Source organism: Pantherophis guttatus, chromosome 2 (assembly GCF_059756535.1).
Source record: "Pantherophis guttatus breed Tessera chromosome 2, ASM5975653v1, whole genome shotgun sequence".
Classification (NCBI taxonomy): Eukaryota; Metazoa; Chordata; class Lepidosauria; order Squamata; family Colubridae; genus Pantherophis; species Pantherophis guttatus.
In genome coordinates, this window is record NC_142064.1 from 148,791,318 (window position 1) to 148,814,921 (window position 23,604).

General features: G+C 39.8%; 1 protein-coding gene across 1 annotated transcript; it reads left to right on the forward strand.

The window, feature by feature from the left end:
- The first annotated feature begins 4,411 nt into the window (after positions 1-4,411).
- APOH (apolipoprotein H) lies at positions 4,412-23,393 on the forward strand. The gene is made up of 7 exons (XM_087886995.1): positions 4,412-4,543; positions 9,146-9,322; positions 14,812-14,908; positions 17,095-17,171; positions 17,954-18,142; positions 19,412-19,591; positions 22,238-23,393. Exons 1-7 carry the CDS (start codon positions 4,480-4,482, stop codon positions 22,468-22,470), a joined length of 1,017 nt encoding a protein of 338 aa, XP_087743121.1. The 5' UTR covers positions 4,412-4,479; the 3' UTR covers positions 22,471-23,393.
- Positions 23,394-23,604: the final 211 nt, after the last annotated feature.

Here is a 23,604-nt window from a genome sequence, read left to right on the forward strand (position 1 = left end):
AAAAGTTCATAGTCTTTTATAAAAATTGTTAAACAGGAAATGGCTACCAGACTCCTTCTAACCAATAGATCATGTATCATTGACAGATTGCTGTCTATTTTGTTTGTGAAAGGGCATTATTCATAACGAATAATGTCAACACAGTCATCTTATGATTTTTATTTACATTCCTCCCCCCGCCCCCGTTTTCCCCCCTATTCTTTTCTTAGTGAACTTCAATAAACCTGAAGGCTGGCACTCATTTTTAACTTTTTTGAAGTCATATTCAAATTGCTCCTAGGAGTCAAGCCATCTTTGTTTTAGCTTAATTACTCTTGGCAGACTTCTCAGCTTTTTAGACATAAACTTTAGGAACTCTCTTTGGAAAGCTACATTGTCATGTAGCCACAATGTCTTAAGCAGAGGGAAAAAAATCTTCCTAATATATTAAACTGTCTAATTTAAAAGATGTAAATATCCGCATTAATAAATATTATAATATTTAAATTATGTTTCATGGGAACAGAATTATCTATAAAAATAGATCATACCACTACAGGCATATTTGTACTCCAGGTTGGCTAGCTGAAAGTCTGTGGGATTTACAAAACCCCCCTTCGCTGGCCAAATTTAAGATCAGCTCTCAGCATGAGTGATAGGCCAACCGCTTTATTTTTTTTTATTGCAAAAGTTTTACAATTACATTTTCACCCCATTTTTCCCCCCAACCCACCCCATACTCCCCACCCTAACCCTCCCAAACCCCCCCTAGCCCTCCCCCCTGACTTCCACAGAATATAATCCCATCAAAATCCCCTTTTATAAAACCTGAACCCTTCAAACCCCCTTATAATTTTTCATCTTCACCAAATTTCATACATTTCTATTTTTATATAATACTTTCAATGAAAAGCTATTTGATACTTCCTAATTTGATATTTGTTCTGCACATAATCTATCCACTTTTTCCACTCCCATTCATAAGTCTCTTGTGAGCGATCTTTTAGATATGCTGAGATCTTCGCCATCTCTGCAAAGCTGGCCAACTTCAAAGTCCAAGGCCAACCGCTTTATTGACAAACTGTCCAGTGATGTTGGCAGAACATTGCATTGTTTGAGTTGTTCTTTTGGCAAAGAAAAGGCAGTGGAGAGGACAAAAGAGGTTGGCATTAGAAATGGGGCACAGTTGCCACAAACATGGAACAGACTCCCCCCCCTTCCCCCGAGTCATATTTACAGTCTGTTATTTCTCACGTCTAGGAAATGTTCTGGACTCAACTTCCCCCTCTCACTGAAATACATAGGAAAAAAAAAGGAGGGGGGGTTACAAAAAAAGGGGGAGGGTTAAAACTTAATAGTACTCAACATGCTGGTCCTATCACAGATTGGTTTCCTGCCTCCTAAGCTCCACCTGAAAGCTATATAGTCGTGCAATTTTGTAGTTTGGAAATTTAATGATGCTTCCCTTATAGCAATAGCACTTAGCAATATACCGCTTCCCAATACTTTACTGCCCTCTCTAAGCAGTTTACAGAGTCAGCATATTGCCCCCAAGAATCTGGGTCTTCATTTTACCAACCTTGGAAGGATGGAAGGCTGAGTCAAACTTGAGCCAGTCGGGATCGAACTCCTGGCAGCAGGCAGAGTTTGCCTGCAATATACTTGCATTCCAACCACTGTACTATCATGGCTCTCCTATCACAACTTTCTCAATTTCTCTGCTAATATGAAACCTCTAAGTAAAAAGGCAACAATTTAGATTATAAATCCCCACATAAATTTAAACTTCAAAAAAATTCCTCTTTCTTCTGTTCTTCTGTCACACACAAATACACACACAGAAAATATCCAGTGAAGACTGTACTGTGGTTAGATGGTATTTGCAGCCATAATTGGAGCATGACAGTAGTCATTTGTGCAACTGGCTCACGATTATGAGGTCATAGCGATTGTAGTCTGCAACTTTAATGGCCAGCTTCCAGTAAACGAAGTAAAAGGGGAAGTCAGTAGGAAGTTGCCAATGGCAATCATGTGACCCCAGGACTCTGCAACCAAGTTGGATTTGTCTAATAAGAGCATCTGGGTCTGTTGGATGTGCCATTGTAAGTCATTGTCACCTAGCAATAGAGTTCCCAGTCTGAGTTGCCATTGGTAAGTGAACACTACCTGTAGTATATTGCTAAATTGAAGAAGTAGCAAAAACATTTTTATATGCTTACTTTTTGAGAGTTCAATGCTTAGCATTATTGAATCTATTACAGTTGAATGGGACAACTTCTGAGGCCATCTTGCCACAGCCATCTGGCCATCTTGCTGTGGGACAGTTTGCTGTGGAACAATTCCTTGCGGGATGACTCAACATGATAGATGTTATTAGCCACTGTATCTTTGACATTATTTCCATTGACAAAAATGGAAATAAAGTAAAAAAAAAAAAAACCAATGGCACATAACATTCATTGTGTTGATTATCCTGCAAGGCATTGTCTGAGGCAAGTTGGCCTGTAGTAAGTTGGCCACGGCGAGCTGTCCCGCAGCAAATTGGCCATGATGAGGTGGCTGTGGGGAGTTGTCCTAAATCCCTATACAGATGTTCCAAAATAAAGGCATAATTATTTTTAATACTAGTAAAGAAAATCAGTGGATCTTATATTAGGTTTTTCTTGACATCTGAAGTTAAAACACATAGCAACGATACAATAATTTCCGAACATTGTCAGACTTATAGTCCTATTTAACAGTAATTTAAATGCATTTAGTCTGGTATCAGAATGTATCCTTTCTTAATGACAAAAATATTCCAAACATGGAACAAAGGATAATAGAAACATGCTTTGTATTAACAGGAAACATGCCTTTTTTGGCATGGAATGTTGCAATAACATTCATCCAGTATTTGGATATGTTTCTTATATAAAGAGGACACCATTTTTAAAGATAAATCACTATAGGAGGAAATTAATTTGTATGCACCCCACCTATCTCCTGAGCAATAGGGCCCACTACTTTCTGCTAAAGAGGAAGCCAGAAAGCATTCTAGGTCTGAACTAGAATTTTGATCTCATGGTGATGTCTAGTGAGCTATTGGCCTTTAGACTTAAATTATGTAATGGAATATTTTCAATTCACGCTACAGTATTGTGATTTGAGATCTGTTAATTCAGATATTCTTGAATGCTTTTCCAGTGTCAATGGTTCCAGTTTGTCTAATGATGACAGAGACCCTATTCTTCAGAATGCAAAGCTAAGAGATAACGTGAGTAACTTTCTCCTAGATTTGCAAAAACATTAGATCAGAAGTCCTTGGCAAATGGACCATTTATTTGTACCAATGGTCTAAAATTCCTTTGATGATCTGGAGTAATATAATTCTGAGTAAGTGCCATTTTCAAAGGCACTCCTAGTAACACTGCTTCACATTATTTCAAGCAAATTTATGTATTGTTTCATAGCTTTCTAGGCAGGATTGTCCTTCAATATTTTCACTGCATAAATTTAGTGCATAATCTTTTCTAATTATATTAATAGAAAATATTTAATTTTCTATGCATTCAGGTTTATCATTGGGTATCTACTTTGGTTTCAATTACTGCTTGGGACAAGGAATGTCAGCTTCTGTATGGATTTAACTTAAAAACTGAAATCCTGTCAATTATTAAGATCTTTGTATCATTGTTTCTATGGTATCATTTTCAATACTGGCATGTACACTGCAAGATTCACTTATTTATTTTGATTGATTTAAGATAATAGTAGAGTTTGATGGGGGCTGGGCAATGGCTCAGCAGTTAAAAGACACTGAGCTGGTCATCTGGGAAGCTGACAGCCTGGGTTCAAGACCTGGGTGCCACGTGATGGGGTGAGCTCCCATTACTTGCCCCAGCTTCTGCCAACCTAGCAGTTTGAAAGCATGCAAATGCAAGTAGATGAACAGGTACCACTTTGGTGGGAAGGTAACAGTGTTCCATACACCTCGGCATATAGTCATGCTGGCCACATGATCATGGAAATGTCTTTGGAAAATACTGGCTTCTTTGGCTAAATGTACGCCTGGGGGTTTGTGTCAGAGGGTTAGAAAGGCTGGAGAGCAGATAGATTTTCTTGATTCTAAATTCCTGGATCTTGTTAGCCATCCGACCATGCCGATCTCTGACATCATTTCTTTGAATTCCTGTCATCCAAAGATCATCTCTCGCTCTGTCTCCACCATATCTAATCAAAATTGAGAAATGAAAGTTGTGGGTTGCAAAACATTTGCCAACATACTAGACCTTCAGACTGTAATTATATCTCAACTTTTGTAACAGTTGCAAAAGATTGTGCATGACTTCCTATGACATTTATTTACCCAGCAGTATCAGGATCTCTTTTTTCCCTCATCTTTGGTTGCTAAGAATATAAACAAATGCAGATAGTTAATATTTAGCTTTGCCTGGTATTTATCTTAGCAGGCAGAGTACTGCATTTGGATTCATTCCGAGGTTTTGCAGATCTGCAGTCATGTTTCCAGTTCTGTTTAGCTTATGCTTGGTTGGAATAACCCACGTTGCTCTTGCGGATAACGGTAAGTGTTTTTGCATTTTGTTTTAACAAGATGGAAACATCATATTTCTTGGAAACTGATCGGTATATTGTGGCATGAGATTTTTGTAGATCTCCCCCCCCCACCCCATTTTCTTAAATGGTGTCTATGCATGTATGTATTTACGCTCCTTTTATGAAATCAAAAGTATTGACCATATCTAGAGTCCTATTCACAAATTCTGTTACAGAGACAGTAAAAACTGCTTCCCTCCACTTGCCTCCTGAATATTTCCAAAACATGCGAAATGGGATTTTTCATCTTTGTAAATTGCTCCTACAAATCCACCTCCAGGGATGCTATCTCACTAAATGACACTAAAATGTTGCTAGAAATGATCCGATCAACCATCTGAAAGCTAAACTAAGTGGCATATCAATGCAGCTCCTTCTTTTTATATTGTTTCCTAAATAGCTCAGTGATCCAGATAGGGAATGTGGCACAAAACTGTCTCCTTTCCCCTTTTCTCACTGGTGATGTCCCCAAATCGTCTCCTTCTCACGTTATTAAGTCAGGAGCCATTTTTTTTTTGGCTGGGGAACCGAGTGAGACCATTTTTATCCCCATTCTGTATCTCGTGATTCTTTCTTTCTTCAGTACAAAATACAGGCACAGTATGTTGAATGTAGGGAAATATTTGTGTGTCTTTCACATCTCTAGTTTAACTCTAAGCCTTAGCTTAGGACCTGTTTTAACATTAAATGAAATCTTCAAAATGAGTTAACAGCTTAAATAAAATAAAGGAGAATACTTACAGCTCAGGGTTGGAATGAGGGATCCTTGTTGCTTTCTGAGCGTGGTTGTTTTCTTGAAGACTTTCATTACCCAAACTAGGTAACATCATCAATGCTTGTCAGATTAGCACTGATATTACCTAATTTAGGTAATGGTTAAATAAAAGATTAAATTTAATCTAAGTTTTAATTTTTTATTAACTGTTTACTTGCTTTTTTTAAAGTAAAAATATCATCTCCCTCACCAGAGTAGAAAGGCAAGTTGTCAGCTGAAGAAATAAAAACATAAAATATACCCCAAGTATGCTTATGATTAATGCTATATTATATTACTGTTACATATCTCAAATATTCTGGCTGATAGCTCCCCTGTTATTAATAAGCAAGGCTGCAATTGCTTGCAATTTTACAGTGAATTTTCAGCTAGGGACTTTGTGAATTGTACTGTAGGATTTAATTACCAAGCCAAGTTGTTTCATCTAAATTTCAAGCACAGCAGGAATGAAGGATCTTGGCGAGGGGGAGCAGTGTGAAAGTATTCAGAAGGCAAACATTGTGGTTAAGGTGACATGCATAAGTGGAAAGATGTATAAAACACAATTGTGCAAGACCAGGATCTTTTCCCCCACACCCTCCCAAGGGAAGGAGAACCAGGAAAAAAGAGCTAAGCCAACCAAACATAATAATAAAAAAAAATGCAAAACCTATATTAAACAAATGGAAATTATTATAAAAATTAAACATAATGCTTTCAAAACATTGGTTTGGGGAAAAAAATCAAATTACCAGCAAATTTTGACAGGACATCTCTTTTCCAAATTTTGCCATAAATTATACTACCAAATTCCATGGGTAACTTTGAGAAATGGAGTTGGCAAGGCAGGAACATTTGGCAAGACAATTTCTCCAAATTGAGTGAAAAATGCTGTCAGGACATCCAAATTACCTCCCATCTTCTTAAAGAGAATGGCAACATATCTGTTGATTAGGACAGTCAGAACTACAAAAGTGGCTAGAATTTAAAGCCTGTAATATAGATCTATATATATCTATATATTGCAAAATGTGCCATAAGAAAAATAAAAAAAATAGAAAGGAGCTTCCAATCTTCTTTGCAAAATATACAATTATACAATTATCTCTTATTCTGTAGCTACAAAAAGGCTCTCTTTTTTTCTACTATACTATTACTGCAAATGAAAAGTTCACTTTTTAAATATTTCAAGCAAAACGCCTATAATGGGTTTCCAATCGGCAATAAATTTAGATGTCTTTTCTCTAATCAAAGAAGTCAGTCTAGCCATTTCTCCAAGTTTCATCTTTTTCACCAATCATTCCTTCATTGTGGGTAATGCAGAATCTTTTCATTTTTCAGTCTATCATAAGCTTGTTACAGTTATCATATATGGAAAAAAATGTTATTGATCAGTCCTGAAGGAAAAGCTCTGCTTTTAATTGCATATTAATCTTTAATATCTTCTGAATCAATGCATATGAGTTCATTCTTGTTTGCAATTCAAATTTCCATCTAGGTAAGTCAATATTACACCAGATGAGGAGAGAGAAGGGGGTGAGGGAGGCGGAGAGAGAGAGAGAGAGAGAGAGCTTTAATAAGGTCTGAAAAGAATCCCTTCATTTTTATGCCATTGTTATATCCACTATGATTTTCGGCAACACTGTCCCAGCAATTAAACTTTACCTAGATGAATCCTGCAAGGTAGAAACCTTGTTACTTAATGGCTACAATAGAAGGCTAGAAGTCAGTGGTGTTACTTAAGAAGGCAAATCAAGGATAGTGAATACTTGACATATTACACAGCAAGGCAAATTTAGACATTTGGGATATGGCTTCTAGAAAAAAAAAGTTCTGAGACCAATTAAAATTAACAGATAAAGGTACTTAATAGCAATAGCACTTATATATCGTTTTACAGTGCTTTTACAGCCCTCTCTAAGCGGTTTTACAGAGTCAGCCTATTGTCCCCCAACAATCTGGGTCCTCATTCTATCCACCTCAGAAGGATGGAAGGCTGAGTCAACCTTGAGCCTGGTGAGATTCGAACTGCCAAATTGCAGTCAGCCGGCACTCAGCAAAAGTAGCCTGCAGTACCGCACTCTAACCACTGCACCACTGTGGCTTAAACACAAATTAGCAAGAATCATTATTCGGTATAAATATCTAAATTCTGTATAGTGGTTGGGGACTCAAATGGAAGAGAAGGAGAGAATATGTCACTAGAAAGTTTTCCACAGTACTTTTTGTTCATAGTTGTTTCTGTTTGTTCTATCTTATCTTTCTTTCCTTTAGTGTTTCATTATTTTATATCTTATTCTTTAAAAAAGAAAGCAAATGAAGAATGATGGAGCTTGATCCCACTCTTCCAAACTCTGATATACGGTTGTTGTCTAAAGAATTTATCTTGCTGGGCTTTGATGATTAGATTGACTTTGTTGTTATAGAAATAGTTTGAATTAGCTAGAAATGTAAGGTTGTGGGTGTAAATTTTCCTGTGTTGTACTGCATTTGGGGGGAAAAAATCAGAAGTCACTGCTCACCCCCCCCCCTTTATCTTGGTGCTTTTTCTTTTTCTTTCTTTTGTCTCTATTTGTATTTTATCATATACTAAATATTTTTTTAAAATAAAGAATTTATGTTGCATTTACCATATTTTTCTGTGTATAAGACGCACCTTTTTACCCCCAAAAGGGGGTGAAAATCTGGGTGCGTTTTATAGGCCGAATATAGCCCCACCCACCTGCTGGCCCCCACCCTTCGGCCATTTTCGGCCACTTCCAGGCGGCAGGGATCTGGGTCGGGGCACAGCCTGAAGAACCTCAAGAGTCGCGCTTCAGGTGGCGGCCAGTTCCCCTGCAATGTGCAGCGGGGAACTGGGAAGTGCTTTGGATTCGGGGAGGAGATTGTAGCGCTGACGCCTAAAAGTGTTTTTCTGCACATTGCAGAGCCGCGTGCCCCCATCCTCCTTCTCAGCAGACTCTTCTCTTTCCTCCTGGTCAGATCTGCCACCTGAAACACGGTACACTTTTTTTTGTCTCTGCACACACCCCATGTTTGGAATCGGGAAGGGGATCGCGGGTCTGCCGCCCTTCCCAGTTCCCCGCTGCACATTGCAGGGGAACTGGCTGCCACCTGAAGCGCGACTCTTGAGGTTTGCATTTTGGAATCCGGGCAGCAATGGCTGGAAAGGAGGAACATTTCCCTTTAGGGGCTCCCATTCAGCTCGGCTTGGCTCCTGGGTGCAGAGAGGGTTAGGCAGCGGCGGTGGCGGCTCCTCATATTGCTGGGGAGTGAAGTCAGCGCGGCCAGAGGGGTGACCAGCCGCAAATCGTGGCACCCGCCTTGTTCCCCAAAGCTGCTGGGCAGATCCCCCCCCCATCCCGAAGAGGGAGGGTTGTTCCTCAGGCTGTGCTCTGTCTCTCCCCCCAGAGCATGCTAGGGGTCTCTTTGGGGGAAAGCGAGTAGTCCCTGCACCTCTCACTTGCAGGAGGAAGAGGAGGGCGGCGCCACTTTAAATGCTGGTAGGCAGAGGTAAAATACTTTTTCCCTTGTTTTCTTCCCCCAAAATTAAGGTGCGTCTTATACTCCGGTGTGTCTTATACACCGAAAAATACGGTATGTATCCTTTGGTCTCATCTGTGAAAACAGACAATATACTCATTAATATTAATATTGAAATGAGATGGGCAGAAAATAAATTTGAATAAATAAGCAACCAACCAACCAACCAAATAAATAAATAAAAATATTATGGTTTCAGGGCCATGCAAGACTATTGTTCATGTACCAACATATCTTTTCATACATGACTTGTTAGTGCTTGGTGTCTTATAGTTTGTCCTAGACCTCCTGAAGTACCTCTGGCTACCATCAATGTAAATAAAGAAGCATACAGACCTGGAGAAGACATTGTATATCAATGTAACCCAGGTTATATTTACAAGTCTGGCACACGGAGATACATATGTCCTTCATCTGGTACATGGTCTACCATTACATTCAGATGTATGCGTAAGTATGTCCTTTCTGTATTTGCTTTTTTTTTTTTTTTGCTTTTTCCACACAAATCAATATTTTTGCTTTTTTAAATAAAAACCTATTTTCTATTTTCAGTTTGTGAAATGTCTAACTTTTGAAACATATTTGAATCTTCCAAATTTCCATGGCTGCCCCTCTGCTCCCTCTCCTCATCAAAATCATGAGATTTTTTTTTCTCCTCATCAAAATCATGAGATTTTTTTTCTCCTCATCAAAATCATGAGATTTTTTTTCTCCTCATCAAAATCATGAGAATGAGGTCATATTCTTGATGTAAAAACCTTTCTATGTACCAAAGTTTTAAGGGAACTTTTGTCGTAGATCAAGCCTAAAAGAGATAGTCTGGTTTAGTGGTTAAGAGGACCAGACTCCCTAGAAAAGGGAGCTCAAATCCTGCTTTAGACACAAAGCCAGATGGGTGACTTGGGGTCAGTCACTGTCTCTGAGCCCTAGGAAGAAAACAGTTGTAAACTATTTTCAAAATCCTGCAAGAAAATTACAGCAACTAGTCCAGGTTCAATGACGACTTGAAGGCACCCACACATGTAGACAATAGCAATAGCAATATACTGCTTCACAGTGCTTTGCAGTCCTCTCTAAGCAGTTTACAGAGTCAGCATATTGCTTGCTCCCAACAATCTGGGTCCTCATTTTACCGACCTTGGAAGGATGGAAGGCTGAGTCAACCTTGAGCTGATCAGGATCGAACTCCCGGCAGTGGAATGCAGAGTTTGGCTGCAATACTGCATTCAAACCACTACGCCACTACAGCTCTATGCATCAAGGATTGGACCCTGGGACTGAAGTCCATGCCACATTGCTTAGTAAACCCCTAAAAGGCCCTCTGTAGAGGATGGCAACTGCTTGCAAGGAAGATTTGAATCATCTCTGGACTTGCAGAGATGTTTCCTTTAGAAACACAAAAAAGTGAAGGATAAGGCAATGACACACCTTTTCCAGCTCCACCCCTAAAGCTTGAGACACTGACTGAAAAATGTGGGGAAATTTACATGAATACATCTGAATGTACATAGCTTCATCTCATCAATCAAAACCTAAACATTTGCTGATTATGTAAAAGGAACTAAATAAGTTCAGTTGACTCGCCCCGCCCCTGCACAAGGTTTCCAGCCATTATTAGACATCTGGGCAGAGAATTAGCATTGCATTGCAAAGATGAGGTTAAGGCTAAGATGGGTAACTCTGCTTCTTTCCTCCATTTTTTTTTCCACTGAAATTATGAAGACTAATTTTTAGAGAGGGCTGGAGAGCTGTGCATTCCTTCAGATGTCAGGTTGGCTTCTTCTGGAATGATGTAGATGGCAAACATGATGGGAAACAAAGGCTAAAGTCAAGAAACAGCCCCCAAGATTAAGTTGTAGAAGCATCTTTTCAGAAAAGACAAGAGTCAATATGAAAGAATACATTCAATCTCAATGCAGAAGGCTAATAGTGTTAAAAGCTGTTATTCAACCAGTTAAATCAAAAGAGAAGCAATGAACCTGGCCAGTTGTTTTTGTTTAATATAATTTTTATTTTATTTGCAAAGTTGGCCCTGAAGAAGAAATTTTCTGAAGAAATTTCACAAAAGCAATGATAACTGCTCCTCTTTTGTAATCTGGCCCCCAAAAGATGATGGTAATCTAAACAATAACCAGCATTATCCAGGAAAGTCTGGAAATGCAAAGCAGGGGAAAAAAGGAATATTAGAAACCAGCTGGACCTTGTATAATAGCAATAGCACTTAGACTTACATATAGCTTTACGGTAAACTGCTTAGAGAGAGTAATCTGCTCTCTAAGCGGTTTACAGAGTCAACCTATTGCCCCCAACAATTTGGATCCTCATTTTACCCACCTCGGAAGGATGGAAGGCTGAGTCAACCTTGAGCCTGGTGAGATTTGAACTGCCAAATAGCAGACAGACGGCAGTCAGCAGAAGTAGCCTGTAGTACTGCACTCTAACCACTGTGCCAGGCTCAGTGGCATTCAGTGGGTGATGTTTTAGTCAATATAATAGCCTCACAATCAGTTCCATTAGATTTCATTGAAAGATTTTGTGGTGTGAAGCACAGTACCAGGTCAACAAGTGTTGATTCTGAGTCATCCAGCTCAAGGTACATAGTTCTCACAGCATGTTTGAACTTCTGTAGAGATTCTCAGTCATTCAGGTCATGGTTGTCCCAAAGGTGCTTTTTTAGGAGGCAACTGGATTTTCTTGTTTTTGCTTTGAAAAAGAAGTGTGTTGTGGCCCCGCCCTCTGAGCCTGTCCCATCGGAGGAAGAAAGCTCCGAGCATGAGGAAGAGGAGTCAGCCAGGCCTCCCTCTCCAGGCCCTTCCCCTCTGGCATTGTTTCAGATGCCGGCCGAGGGAGAGGAGATCAGCAGGGAGACAGCTGGTTCGGATCAGAGTGATGAAGAAACATCATTCCTGGACGCACGCCTCCGAAGGCGTGATAAACGTTTGCAGCAGCTTAGGAGGCGTCCTAGGGATTAGAACTGAGTCACTGGACCACACCCCAGAGACTATATAATAGAGGGTGGTGGTCAAGGATCCTTGTGACGAACAAAAGCAAACCTTGGATAGTCACTAAAGCCTCGTCCGGAACTGCTGAGAGAAAGATTTAAAGTGTCGGACATTTGGACTCTTGTATTTATTTTTCTGTTGTACTGTGAAAATAAAGTCACTTGGCAGACAGTGTGTCTATCGCTGCCAAGTGGGAGATAAGACCTGGGTGCGTTCCAAAGTGTTTCCTTAACCCTCGGCTGGCTGTGTTTGTGTGTGTGTGGGTACGGGGACAGATCAAAGTGTTTCACTTCTCATCCAAGAAGCTTCTTCAGCTCTGACTGGATGGTGGGGAATGGAAGGATTTATATTCCTTGCAGACAGCTGGTAATTTGCACCCTTTTAAGTGTTTCAACGACCTTCTAAAACAGGGGTGTCAAACTCATGTCATTATGGCAGCGTCACGTGACATATTGAGATCCCCCCCCCCTTTGCTAAAATGGGTGTGGGCATGGCCAGCTCATGACACATCCAGCCACAGGCCAGGAGTTTGACAGCCCTTCTCTAAAAGGATGCAAATTACCAGCTGATTTCAAGGAATATAAATCCTTCCATTCCCCACTATCCTGTCAAAGCTGAAGAAGCTTCTTGGATGAGAAGTGAAATGTATTCAAAAGAAAAATCAAGGTAGTCCAGTTGCCTCCTGAAAAAGCACCGTTGGGACACAGCATGTTTGGTTAGGTCAAGGAACCAGGTCAAGGAAGTTGTCTTGTGAAAAGATCAAAAAGGATTGAGAAAAACAGATCAGGGATAAATCTATTCCATTACATCTGCTATGTTGTTGAAAAAACAAAACCTAGTTAATATATTGGTTACCTCCTCCTCCAGCAAAACAATCAGAAGAGAAAGAATGGGATGTGTCGATTTCAGCACACTTGACTAAGACCTGGCAATTTCAAACATGCCTCTGTTTGAGCCCCCCAAATATACCTAGTCAATACAGAAAGTCTGAGTGATATAGTAGTTTTACCAATAGTATTCTGGTACAAGGACTCAGTGATGTTAGTAACGTTTTGGAGAAGTTGGCTGTTGTTTTGTTTTTAACCATTTAGTTCTGTTGGACTCTTTGTGACCTTATAGGCAAGTGCTCTTCATGCTACCCTGTCAGGCACAGCTTCTTTCCATTGTTGTATGTTCACCTTTGCATCGAAACTGATATTATCAAGCCAACAGGTTCTTTGCTTGCCCCTTCTTCTTTCTCCACTAAACATTCCTAGCATCATTGCCTTTTCCAATGAATCCACATGAATAATATGGCCAAAGTAAATCAGATGTAGTCTTCTGATTTTAGCTGCCAGTGATGTACATTCCATATTTTCAAAATGACCTTTTTTTTAAAAAAAAACTTAGTTAATGGGATTGAATGCTGTCAAAGCCACCATGATGGAGAACTGACCGAGTTATTTCCTGATTTGGTTGTGTATGTGGTTAGGCCAAGGCCAGTATCTAGAGGAAGCCGCTTTATTCTGGCACCCATGGAGGAAAATTCTACAAACATCTCTCTCCTTTTTGAAAGATAAAAATTGTTACAAGGAAAAAAGAGTCTAATTAAATGCTTTTATTGCATTTTAATAAGGTGTGAAATGTACAGCCTAAAATGATTGATTCATTCTTCCTAGTAGGAGGATTTGCCCCTCCTTTATTTACCCAAGTTACCCGTGGCACTTATGTCAAGCAAGAAGAGAAAATGGTAGGAGGTCTTCTGAGGATCTGTGCATCCTCAGATCAAACAGTCACATTAATAGGACAATCATTACCATGGGTACGTTAAATTAATCCAAAATTGCTTTGGCTTCTAAATTAGAGTCTATCCATAGGATTTATTTGCAATGGCCTCCACACTGGTCCAGATCACTGACTATCTTATTACCCTTCTTTGAAAAAAAAATCCCCAGAGATTGCTTTTGATAATGCACAACAGATGGAAACATCGATAAAAGCTTTTCTTGCTTTGGTGAGAAAAGCTGTAATTATTGGTTTCTTTTTGTCACCTAGTTATTAAAAAGGTTCTCCAATCATGTTTAAAAGAGCAAAGAATAGAGAATACATTAGGCAAAAAAATAAATAAAATAAAAATGAAGGCGAACTATTCTGAATGGTGTGGCTTCTTGAAGCTCACATGATGTTAGACCTTTTTCTTAGGGGCAAACATGTTTGAAGAAATGTTTGTACTAAAAATTTAAACTACTCCTATGGCATCTGCTTTCCAGCACTGACTTTCTCCAGAAGTATCTAGCCTGGGGGGGGGGGGGGGGGGGGCGAAAGTGTTGATTACTTGATCTCCACAGATCTCATCCTTTCTGGCCTGTTGTGGCTGGAACACCATTGTTCTTGAGTATAAGCAGGTGAACTGTACTATTAAGCTTATTGTCTTAGTTCATCAAGTAGAAAATGATCTATTGCAGTGATGGCTAACCTTTTCCAGACCGAGTGCCCAAAGTGTATGCACCCGAGTGCCCAAAGCGCATGCGCCCGAACTCCAAAAATGTAATGCATGTGCACCCCAGCATCCGCCCCACCCCCACACATGTGTGCACGCCCCTGCACACCTCCCTTCCCCCGCGCATGCACAAGCAGCCACCCCGCATGTGCCCTGCCCCTGCGCATGCCCGGCAGAGACCCGAAGACCAGCTGGCCGGCAGGAGGCATGTGCGCATGCACAGCAGAGCTGAACTAGGGCAACGGCTCGCGGGCCATCAGAGGGTGCTGTGTGCCATCTCTGACACACGTGCCGTAGGTTCGCCATCACGGATCTATTGTTAATCATCTACCCACTCATCCATTGGAATGAATTGGCTTAACTTGGTGATTGCTTCTTGTTTACAGTGTATCTATTTCTCTCTTCCCCAATTAAATATTAATAAATGCATGTATATATATTTATATATATAAAAACAGCCAGGAAATGTTCCTATCCTGGACCCTTGGACAATGGAGAAATACACATCACTGATCTCAACTACCTGAGTGTCATAAACTTTTCCTGTAATAATGGGTAAGTTTGTATACTGGCCTATTGAAATGAACCTTTATCTCTCACAAATTAAATTTGTAACATGAACTTCATGTTATATCTATATCAAGCAAATGCATAATATTCTCTATTCTTATTCCCCAGGTTGATTTTTAAATGGGGATGAATATCTTGCTTTAAAAAAATTTGTAGGATGGGTAATGGACATTTTATTTCTAGTCTTAAACTAAGGGTTGATAGTAAGCGTTCTCTACATCCTTGGAAGAAGTCAAAAGTCATTCTTTGCATCTGTTTGTATTTTTCTTTGTTTTTCTTTATACATTTTCACACTTGTATTCCTAGTCTCCTTTTACTCTTTATCATTTTTTATTGTTAGTATGTGTTGTTTTTAATGTGTGTTCTTTGTAAAAGGCAATACAAATATTCAGTCCTTATAGGTTTTCCCAGGAATATGATATTGTTGTTTCAGGAAAACAAATACCGTAAGGGCCAGTTAGAAATCTCAATCGGTAGATTTTATGACTCTGTTGGCAAAACAGTTTCAAAGGTCAGTTGTGATATGTTTCAAACACTATTAAAACGTGTAAAGAAGGAAAATAAAACCAAAACTCTGCTTTGGCCCTGGTCCTGCAACACTACTTAATTCACCCAGAGTTCCTCCTTGAGGAACTTGCCAGCAGACAACCATATTTACTAGACTTTCCATTCATATAGCCTTGCCCATCTTCTCCAAAAAGCCCCTAGGACAGTGATGGTAGACCTTTATGGCACCGAGTGGAAGAGGAGCTGCCCAGGGCACATGCGCGTACCCAAACTTCTGGTTTCAGCCAGCTACTCTTCCGGGTTTCTAGCGCGCTTGTGCGCGCAACGATCAGCTGGCCGGCGCGCATGCTCGCACAGGAAAACAGAAAACCAGCTCTTCTAGCTTCCGGCACTGCCACATGCAAAAAGGCCGGCTGATCGTTGTGCGCGCATGCATGCCAGAAACCCAGAAGAGGAACGGGTGATGCCGCACGTGCCAGGCAACATGGCTCTGTATGCCACTTCGGGCACGCGTGCCATAGGTTCGCCATCACTGCCCTAGGATCTCATGAAGCCTTGCACCAAGGCCAGCCAACACTACAGGACATCATTTGTCTCTTCCTTCTTGACCAGATAGGTAACAAGCAGGTGTGACTCAGTTGCTGCAGTCTGTCGATAGTTAAGAAGTTTGCTACCACTTCTATAATGAGAGGCTCCCCCGTTTTTTTTTTTTTGTATAGGCATTTCCCCCCCTTTTCTATTTCTTTTTCTGAAAAACTAGGTAGGGAAGCAAAACTGTCCCCAACCATAACTATGTGGGTGGGGTTAGTTGGACTTTGTACCAGTTTGCATCATTTGGGGGCTACATTTAGCCTTTTGTGAATGGGGTGATTGAGTCATTTGACACCTTTGATTGTGGTTTCCACAACAAACCTCCTCATTGACTCAGTTAAGGATATTTGTTCCAGATGTTCAAAAGAGAACCCCAACAATTTAGCAAAGGTTCATATAGTGTGTTAAGCCATGATTTCTTTTACATTCACTTTGCAGAATAAATCCCACTGGCTGGGTTGACCCATCAGTATAAGTCACAAGTTGTGTTTTGGAAATCATGGAGGCTTAATTTATATAAGAAGACAGGAAGCCAAATCAAACAAAATATGTTAAAGTGTAATGCAATAAATGCTCCCCAGTCATTACAGGTAGTCCTCGACTTACGATCACAATTGAGACCAAAATCCCAACGCTAAGCAAGGCAGTAATTAAATGAGTTGCGCCTCATTTTATGACCCTTTTTGCCGTTGATAAGTGAATCACTGCAGTTATTAAGTGAATCATATGGTTCTGGCTTCCCCAATGGACCTTGCTTGTTGGAAGCCGACTTGGAAGGTTGCAAATGGTGATCACATGACCCTGGGGTAGTACAGTTGTCATAAATATAAGCCAGTTGCCAAGCCCCTGAATTCTGATCATGTAACCATGGGGATGCTGAAGCAGTTGTGTGAAAAATGGTCATAAGACACTTTTCTCAGTGCCGTTGTAACTTCAAAACATCGCTAAATGAATATTGTAAGTCGAGGACTACCTGTACTGTTACTGCCTGAGCCCCTGCATTGTAAGTAGATGCTTAACAAGCATGATGTAACCATTTTCAGACTGCTCTCATGAGAGTATTTTATACTCAGGTTTGTTCTTGAAGGACCAACAAGCAGCCAATGCCAGGTAGATGGGAGCTGGAGTGCACGCCTGCCTGAATGCGAACGTAAGTATGACAAGATATTAATATATACATACAAAGAAATGCACTGTCTCACTAATTGGAATAGTGAATTTATCAAGGTATTTAATTTTTTTCAATGAGCACATCTTTGGATTATTATTATTATTTATTTATTCAATTTGTATACCGCCCTTCTCCTAGTGGACTCAGGGCGGTGCACAGCCAAAACTAAAATACGTAACAATACAAAATTTAAAATTAATTAAAAGAATTATATACTTTGGCCCGAATTAAAACAATGTGAATTAAAACCCATTAACAGATTAAAACTAAACAATTAAAAACTAAAAAAGGGGGTGGGGTTCACAGATGGAAAGACAATTGAAATAGGGAATTTCTTTTAACATGATCTCAATCAGAAACATTCCTGAGGGAGAGCTACAATATTGAAAAGTGTTGAAAAGAAGCCACAAACAGAAAACTACATTTATGGCTCAGTGGTGGGATTCAAATTTTGTTACTACTGGTTCTGTGGGTGTGGCTTGGTGGCTGTGGCATAGCTTGGGGGAGATGGCTTGGTGGGCGTGGCAGGGGGGAGGATAGTGTAAAATCTCCATTCCCACCCCACTCTAAGGGAAGGTTACTGCAAAATCCCCATTTCCTCCCTATCAGCTGGGACTCGGGAGGCAGAGAATAGATGGGGGCCAATTTAATAAATACTCTTAAGATGCAATTATATGAATTCAATAGGGTAAAAGTTTAAGTGCGATTTTTAGCATTTTTGGGAGAGCATTGTATTAAACAGATTTGCTTTGTTTTTCTAGCTGTGATTTGCCCTCCACCTCTAGTTTCTGAGTTTGGAGCTCTCTCTTACCGTAAAATTGAGTCTGGAGATAAATTTGTTTTCCAAGAGACAATCAGTTTTAGTTGTCTGTTACCTCTTGCGCTGTTTGGAAGTGAAACAGCTACCTGCCAGGCTGATGGAAGCTGGACTGCTTTACCTGAATGCAAATGTAAGTCCTATAATATAGTATTGGTAGCTGGGAATTTTGGGATTGTATTGGCAACATATCTTGAGAGAACCATACCGGAGGAAACTGGCTTAAAGTAAGATTAGGTATTTATTTATTTAGCATATGGCTGGTCACACACAATATTAAAACACTTCATTTTTACAGGTTAAAACAATTTTTAAAAAAGCAGTAAGAAAACCTATGAGGGAAACAGAAATAACATTTCAGAGTTTAATGTCGAGTTTGGAGATCCAGTCAGTAGCTGTCATTGTTACGCAGAGGAAATCCCTAACATCTCCTGGATACCTTCTGTTAGAGCATTCCCTCACTATATGTTGGATAGTCTGTCGAGGGGCCCCACAATCACATTGTGCTGAAGGTGTTTTTCCCCATTTATACAAGGAGTCGGCACACACTCCATGAGTCACCTATATGTGTCGGGGTAGATTAAATCCTGGAGGTATACTATTCGGATTAATATGCTCAGAATGGGTAAAGAGGAATTTAACAGGATCGTACTATACTCCCGAATGACAGCTTATTGTCGTAAATGCGGGGGAAGTATGTGACTACGAACTGGTAGCCAGTAACTAGATGTAAATGCACCCAGTAATTAGCCTCATCGTATGGTTAAGTTGAACATCAATAAGTCCTGTATGTGAGCTGTTTATCCATACAGGTGCGCAGTATTCCGCTGCAGAGTAGCAAAGCCAGAGGGCTGCACATCGAAGAGTTGGGGCTGAAGTTCCCCAAGTTGTTCCGCATAGTTTTTGTAGAATGTTATTTCTGCTGTTAAGATTAGGTAAATTGCCTCTGAATCTTCTCCCAACCATCACCTAGTAGGAATTCTTTGATTATGGCTCGATCAACTTTGGAATCAGGACATAGAGGACTTTTCTATAGGCAATCTTCAGCTATTTGCCTCCAGTGCGTACAGCAGTGGGACATAAATCTCGTGAAAAAACTGCTTCTCCAAATTTCAAATTTCTCTCCTCTGTTTTAGTCAAAGTGATGGACAGCTGTCCTCTCTGAATTCCCTGCTTCTTCTCCTTGATTGGGCCATCAGCGGGAGGAGAATACTTTAGATACCCTACAAGAAAATTTGGTTGATGGTTTTGCTCTCAGCAAGATAGGAGTGTGCCGAGGATGACATCCTGTTCTTGTTGTCCAAAACAGTACATGTTCCTCACATTGGGACAAGCAGGAAATATAGATTAGCCCAAAATACAAGCCCTGGATTTCCCATTTTCTCTTTTTCCCCCCTAACAGCTGTAGAATGCCCGCCTCCAGAACCAATAGAAAATGGATTCATAAACTTTGCTCTTCGTGGTACTTTTCATTATCAAGATACTGTGGCTTATGGTTGTTATCCACCTTATACTATGGATGAAGCTTCAGAATCAAGGTGTGAGAAAACAGGAACTTGGTCAAATAAACCAACTTGCAAAGGTAAAACAGCATGTATTGTATTTGTTCAAAATAGCTTTTGTTTTTTAAAAAAGTATCTTAACAATGTAATGAATGTTCATAATAGTTAAGCCAGTTTATTTAATAATCCATAATATCGGAATTCACAAATGATGAAGAGGAACACAGAATGTTTACTAAATCTACAAATGACACAAAATGGGAAGTATAGCTAATACCTTAGGAGACAGAAATAAATTTCACATGATCTTGATAAGTAGAAAAACTCAGCTGAAAGTTACACAATTGAAATTAGCAGAGATAAGTAAAAAAACTTCACTTAGGAAGGAAAATCAAATGCAGAGAAATAAGAACAGGAGTATCTGGCTTGGTAGTCATTTTTATTTTTAAATATTTTGGAACAGCATTGACTGTATATTGAATATGAGTTAGCAGAATGATAAGGCTAGAAAAGCAATTTTTACATTTATTTATTGCAAGTAATTTTTAGATACCGTGTTTCCCTGAAAATAAGACAGGGTTTTATTTTCTTTTGACCCCCCAATAAGGGCTTGGCCTTATTATTGGGGGGTCTTATTATTTTGGGGGTGTAGGAGGCAGCGAGCATGGGACTGGATGTCCCGTCGCTGTCGCTTCCCCTCCGTTCTTCCCGCCAGCCGAGCCCAACATGTCCCACCGCATCCCACCCCAATGGAAAATGCTGCTTCCCTTCCCCGCCATCTCTTTATCGAGAGGGGTGGCAGGTGGGGCGGGTGAGAAGCGAGATGCGTGGAGCGAGACGTGGCTCCCCTTGCCATCTCTTCTCCCCCCTCACTGGGCGTGACAGGGCTCCTGCCCCTCAATTAGGCACCTGTCCCCTTTAGGGATGCAATTTGGGGGTGGCAGGTAGGGTGGGTGAGGTGGGACACACATCTTACCTTTCTAGCTCTGTCACATTCCTCACCATTGTGTCCAGGGAAACACACTGTAAAAGAAAGCCTTCTCGCGAGTTCAATCAAACTTCTCGAACTCGACAAGTTTGATTGAACCTCGCCTCAACTCATTTTGGTTGCGTGGCAAGCAACCAGAGGAAATGGCAGGACCGGCTGCGCATGTGTGTAAGTAGTTGGTGGGGAGGCTTATTTTGCGGGGGTGGCTTATATTATTGCATGCACTGAAAAGCCCAATTGGGCTTATTATCCGGACATGTCTTATTTTCGTGGAAAGAGTACTTTAGTCATTTGATTTGGCTTTATTCTACTTAAGCACTGTTTCTGAGCATTACATTTAAGATGGATACAGAATAAGTTCAAAGAAGTAAATGATTGACATCAAAGGACTAGAAATTAAATTGGATAAAGAGAGAATGAAAGAACTGGGCATGTTCAGCCATCAGAGGCTTCTTAAAGGATGTCACATAGAAAAAAGTCAAACATTCTATTTTTTATAGTGCAGAATATGCAATAGTGGATTTTAAAAGTATAGGAAGTTTAAAAAGAGAGATCAAAATGGCTCCAACCCAGTGGGCTTTTCAGTTTTAAAAGCTTGGCTATATACAGTAACTGAGCCTGGGACAAGGGACATGTGAAGGATCCTCTTATTTTGCTTTACTACCGTATTAGCTGATTAATCAACAGGGCTACCGTTTGTAATAATTTACTTAGTGGATGGGTTGTTTTTTTTTTTACTGTTTTAATGCTTTTTAAAATTATTTTGTTTTATAATTTTAGCATTGTAAGCTGCCCAGTGTCACTTAGTTGAGATTGGCAGCTATAGAAATTGAATTAATGAATAAATGAATGAAAGCAGAATACAACAAAATCAAGTCATTTACAGAGAACATTACAATAATCAAACAGCACTCATCAAACTGAGGCAATGTTGGTTTTCAGAGGCTGTGGAAAATCACTCCACTTTTACACTCTTTCAAAATGATGCCTAAGTTATCACTGGCTACCTCGAGAAGAATGCTAGTCCATAGGATGAGGACCCCAGCTGAGCTATTGCCAACTCTGGGTTCCCCCACCTGTCTCACTTCCCTGGAGTGGGACCCACCACCATTCTCATTCAGGACAACTGTACCAGATGGGTTAGTTTTACCTGGAGGTGGTGATCTTGGAAGTACCTCAGAGCTAAAACCACTTAAGAGCTTAAAATACCGTAATAATAACCAAAACCAACCTTTGAACAGCAGTGTCTACAGTATTGGTTTAATTTGGGTGTGATGACCCTTACCTATTGGCACCTAGGCTGCCATCTTCTGCATAAGCTGGAACTTCTAGTCTTCAAATGTAGCCAAGGTAGCTGTGAGAAATGTGTTCCCATCTCCTTTAAGTATAGCAACTGGGTTCCCTCCCCCCCCCCCCCATTTGTCTGTCATTTTAAAGTACGAATCTTTCAGGTATAACATGTAAAGGTATACTTATTATATATGACTAGCTGCTTTGGAACACACACAATATTTTAAAAAAGGGTGATGCAGAAGATATATAAAGATTTTTAAATAGAGGTTGCTGTGCAAAATACACAAAGTTGAATAGCCTGCCTTTGAAAACATTTACTTAATTTAGAAAATCACCAGTTAAATAAAGTAGTCAGACATTTCATATCCCACGGTGCTTCTATGATTGTTGACCAATTAATTTTTTTAAACTATGCACTTTATGTTCCTTCTTCCTCTTCCGGTAGCACCATGTAACATACCAGTGGAAAGAGCGACAGTGTTATACAATGGGCAGAAAATAAGTGTGAAAAAACTTAACAGTATACAACATGCTGAGACAATCTGGTTTTTCTGTAAAAGTAAGATAGAGACGTGCAGTTATAAAATACCAACTCAATGCATAGATGGCGAACTTTCAGTCCCTGGCTGTTTTGAAGGTATGAACATGTTCTTTTTTCATTATTATGGGAACAGATGATATAACTTTTTTGACATTAATTTGGTTGGCATTGTGGGAAACATAAAATTACTGGAAACATCCAGAGCTTCGAAGAATGGTATGGGGCAAAAATGCCTAATAGGGGTTGAAAATTAAATTTAATCTATCCATCCATCCATCCATCCATGCCCATATCCCTCACAGAGATTACATGAGATTTATGCCTAAACATCTTTGAAGCCTCTGAATATGTAAAATACATTTCCCTGAGTTTTGACCACTTAATCTGCGGATGTGAGGAGCTTCCCACCCCTTCTATAGTGGTTGTGATGTTACAAGAACATCATTTCCAAACATTGGTGCGCTTGCTTCCTATTGCACCAATATAGTAAGAATAAAGTTTTCCTGCATTAGAGGGAAAAGGGTATGAGAAATTAATTTAGCTATTATAGTAATCATACCATTTTTAGATTAATTTCATAAAAACAGGATGGCTCCCCCCCTTCCCTGCAAATCAGATGTTGAAGAAGCAACCACGTAAACAGAGCTTTCCTAGAGCTAGATTGTGTTTACTAAATAAGGAACTTGACTAAATAAATGTGTAACTTATTTTATACAGAATATAACTTGTTTATGTCCTGGTTCAAAAAAGATCCAGCAAACATGTCTCCATGTGAGAACTAACTGAAGATATCATCTCCCTGTCCTCCATGACGTATTGAAAAAGAAGTACCTATAAATGGAGAATTCCTTCAAGATCACATATTATTTTTCCAAATACATGTACCAGCATATGTACAGTTAATACTCTTTTATCAAATATATTATTTTGATGTGATTCTTTTAATGTTTTGTTTTGCAAATTAGTCTGATAAAACTACTAGACTGTATTGTACGACGATACATAAAACACCCTGACACTTTTCTAGCTTTTGATTTAATAAAACATGTATAAACCTCAACTATGAAAGTTTCAAGGTACTTTATAAAAATACATTCCCAATCAGTAACACTTCAAATATTATTAATTGACAACATTGTTAAGCTCTGTGTGTCTGATGTTCCAGGGTCTTGGGCACCTACCAAGGTCAATTCCTCAATTCATAATTTCAGGCAAAACTGGGACTTGCAAGAAAAGTATTGATCTTGTATTGATCTTAACAAGCAGTTAGG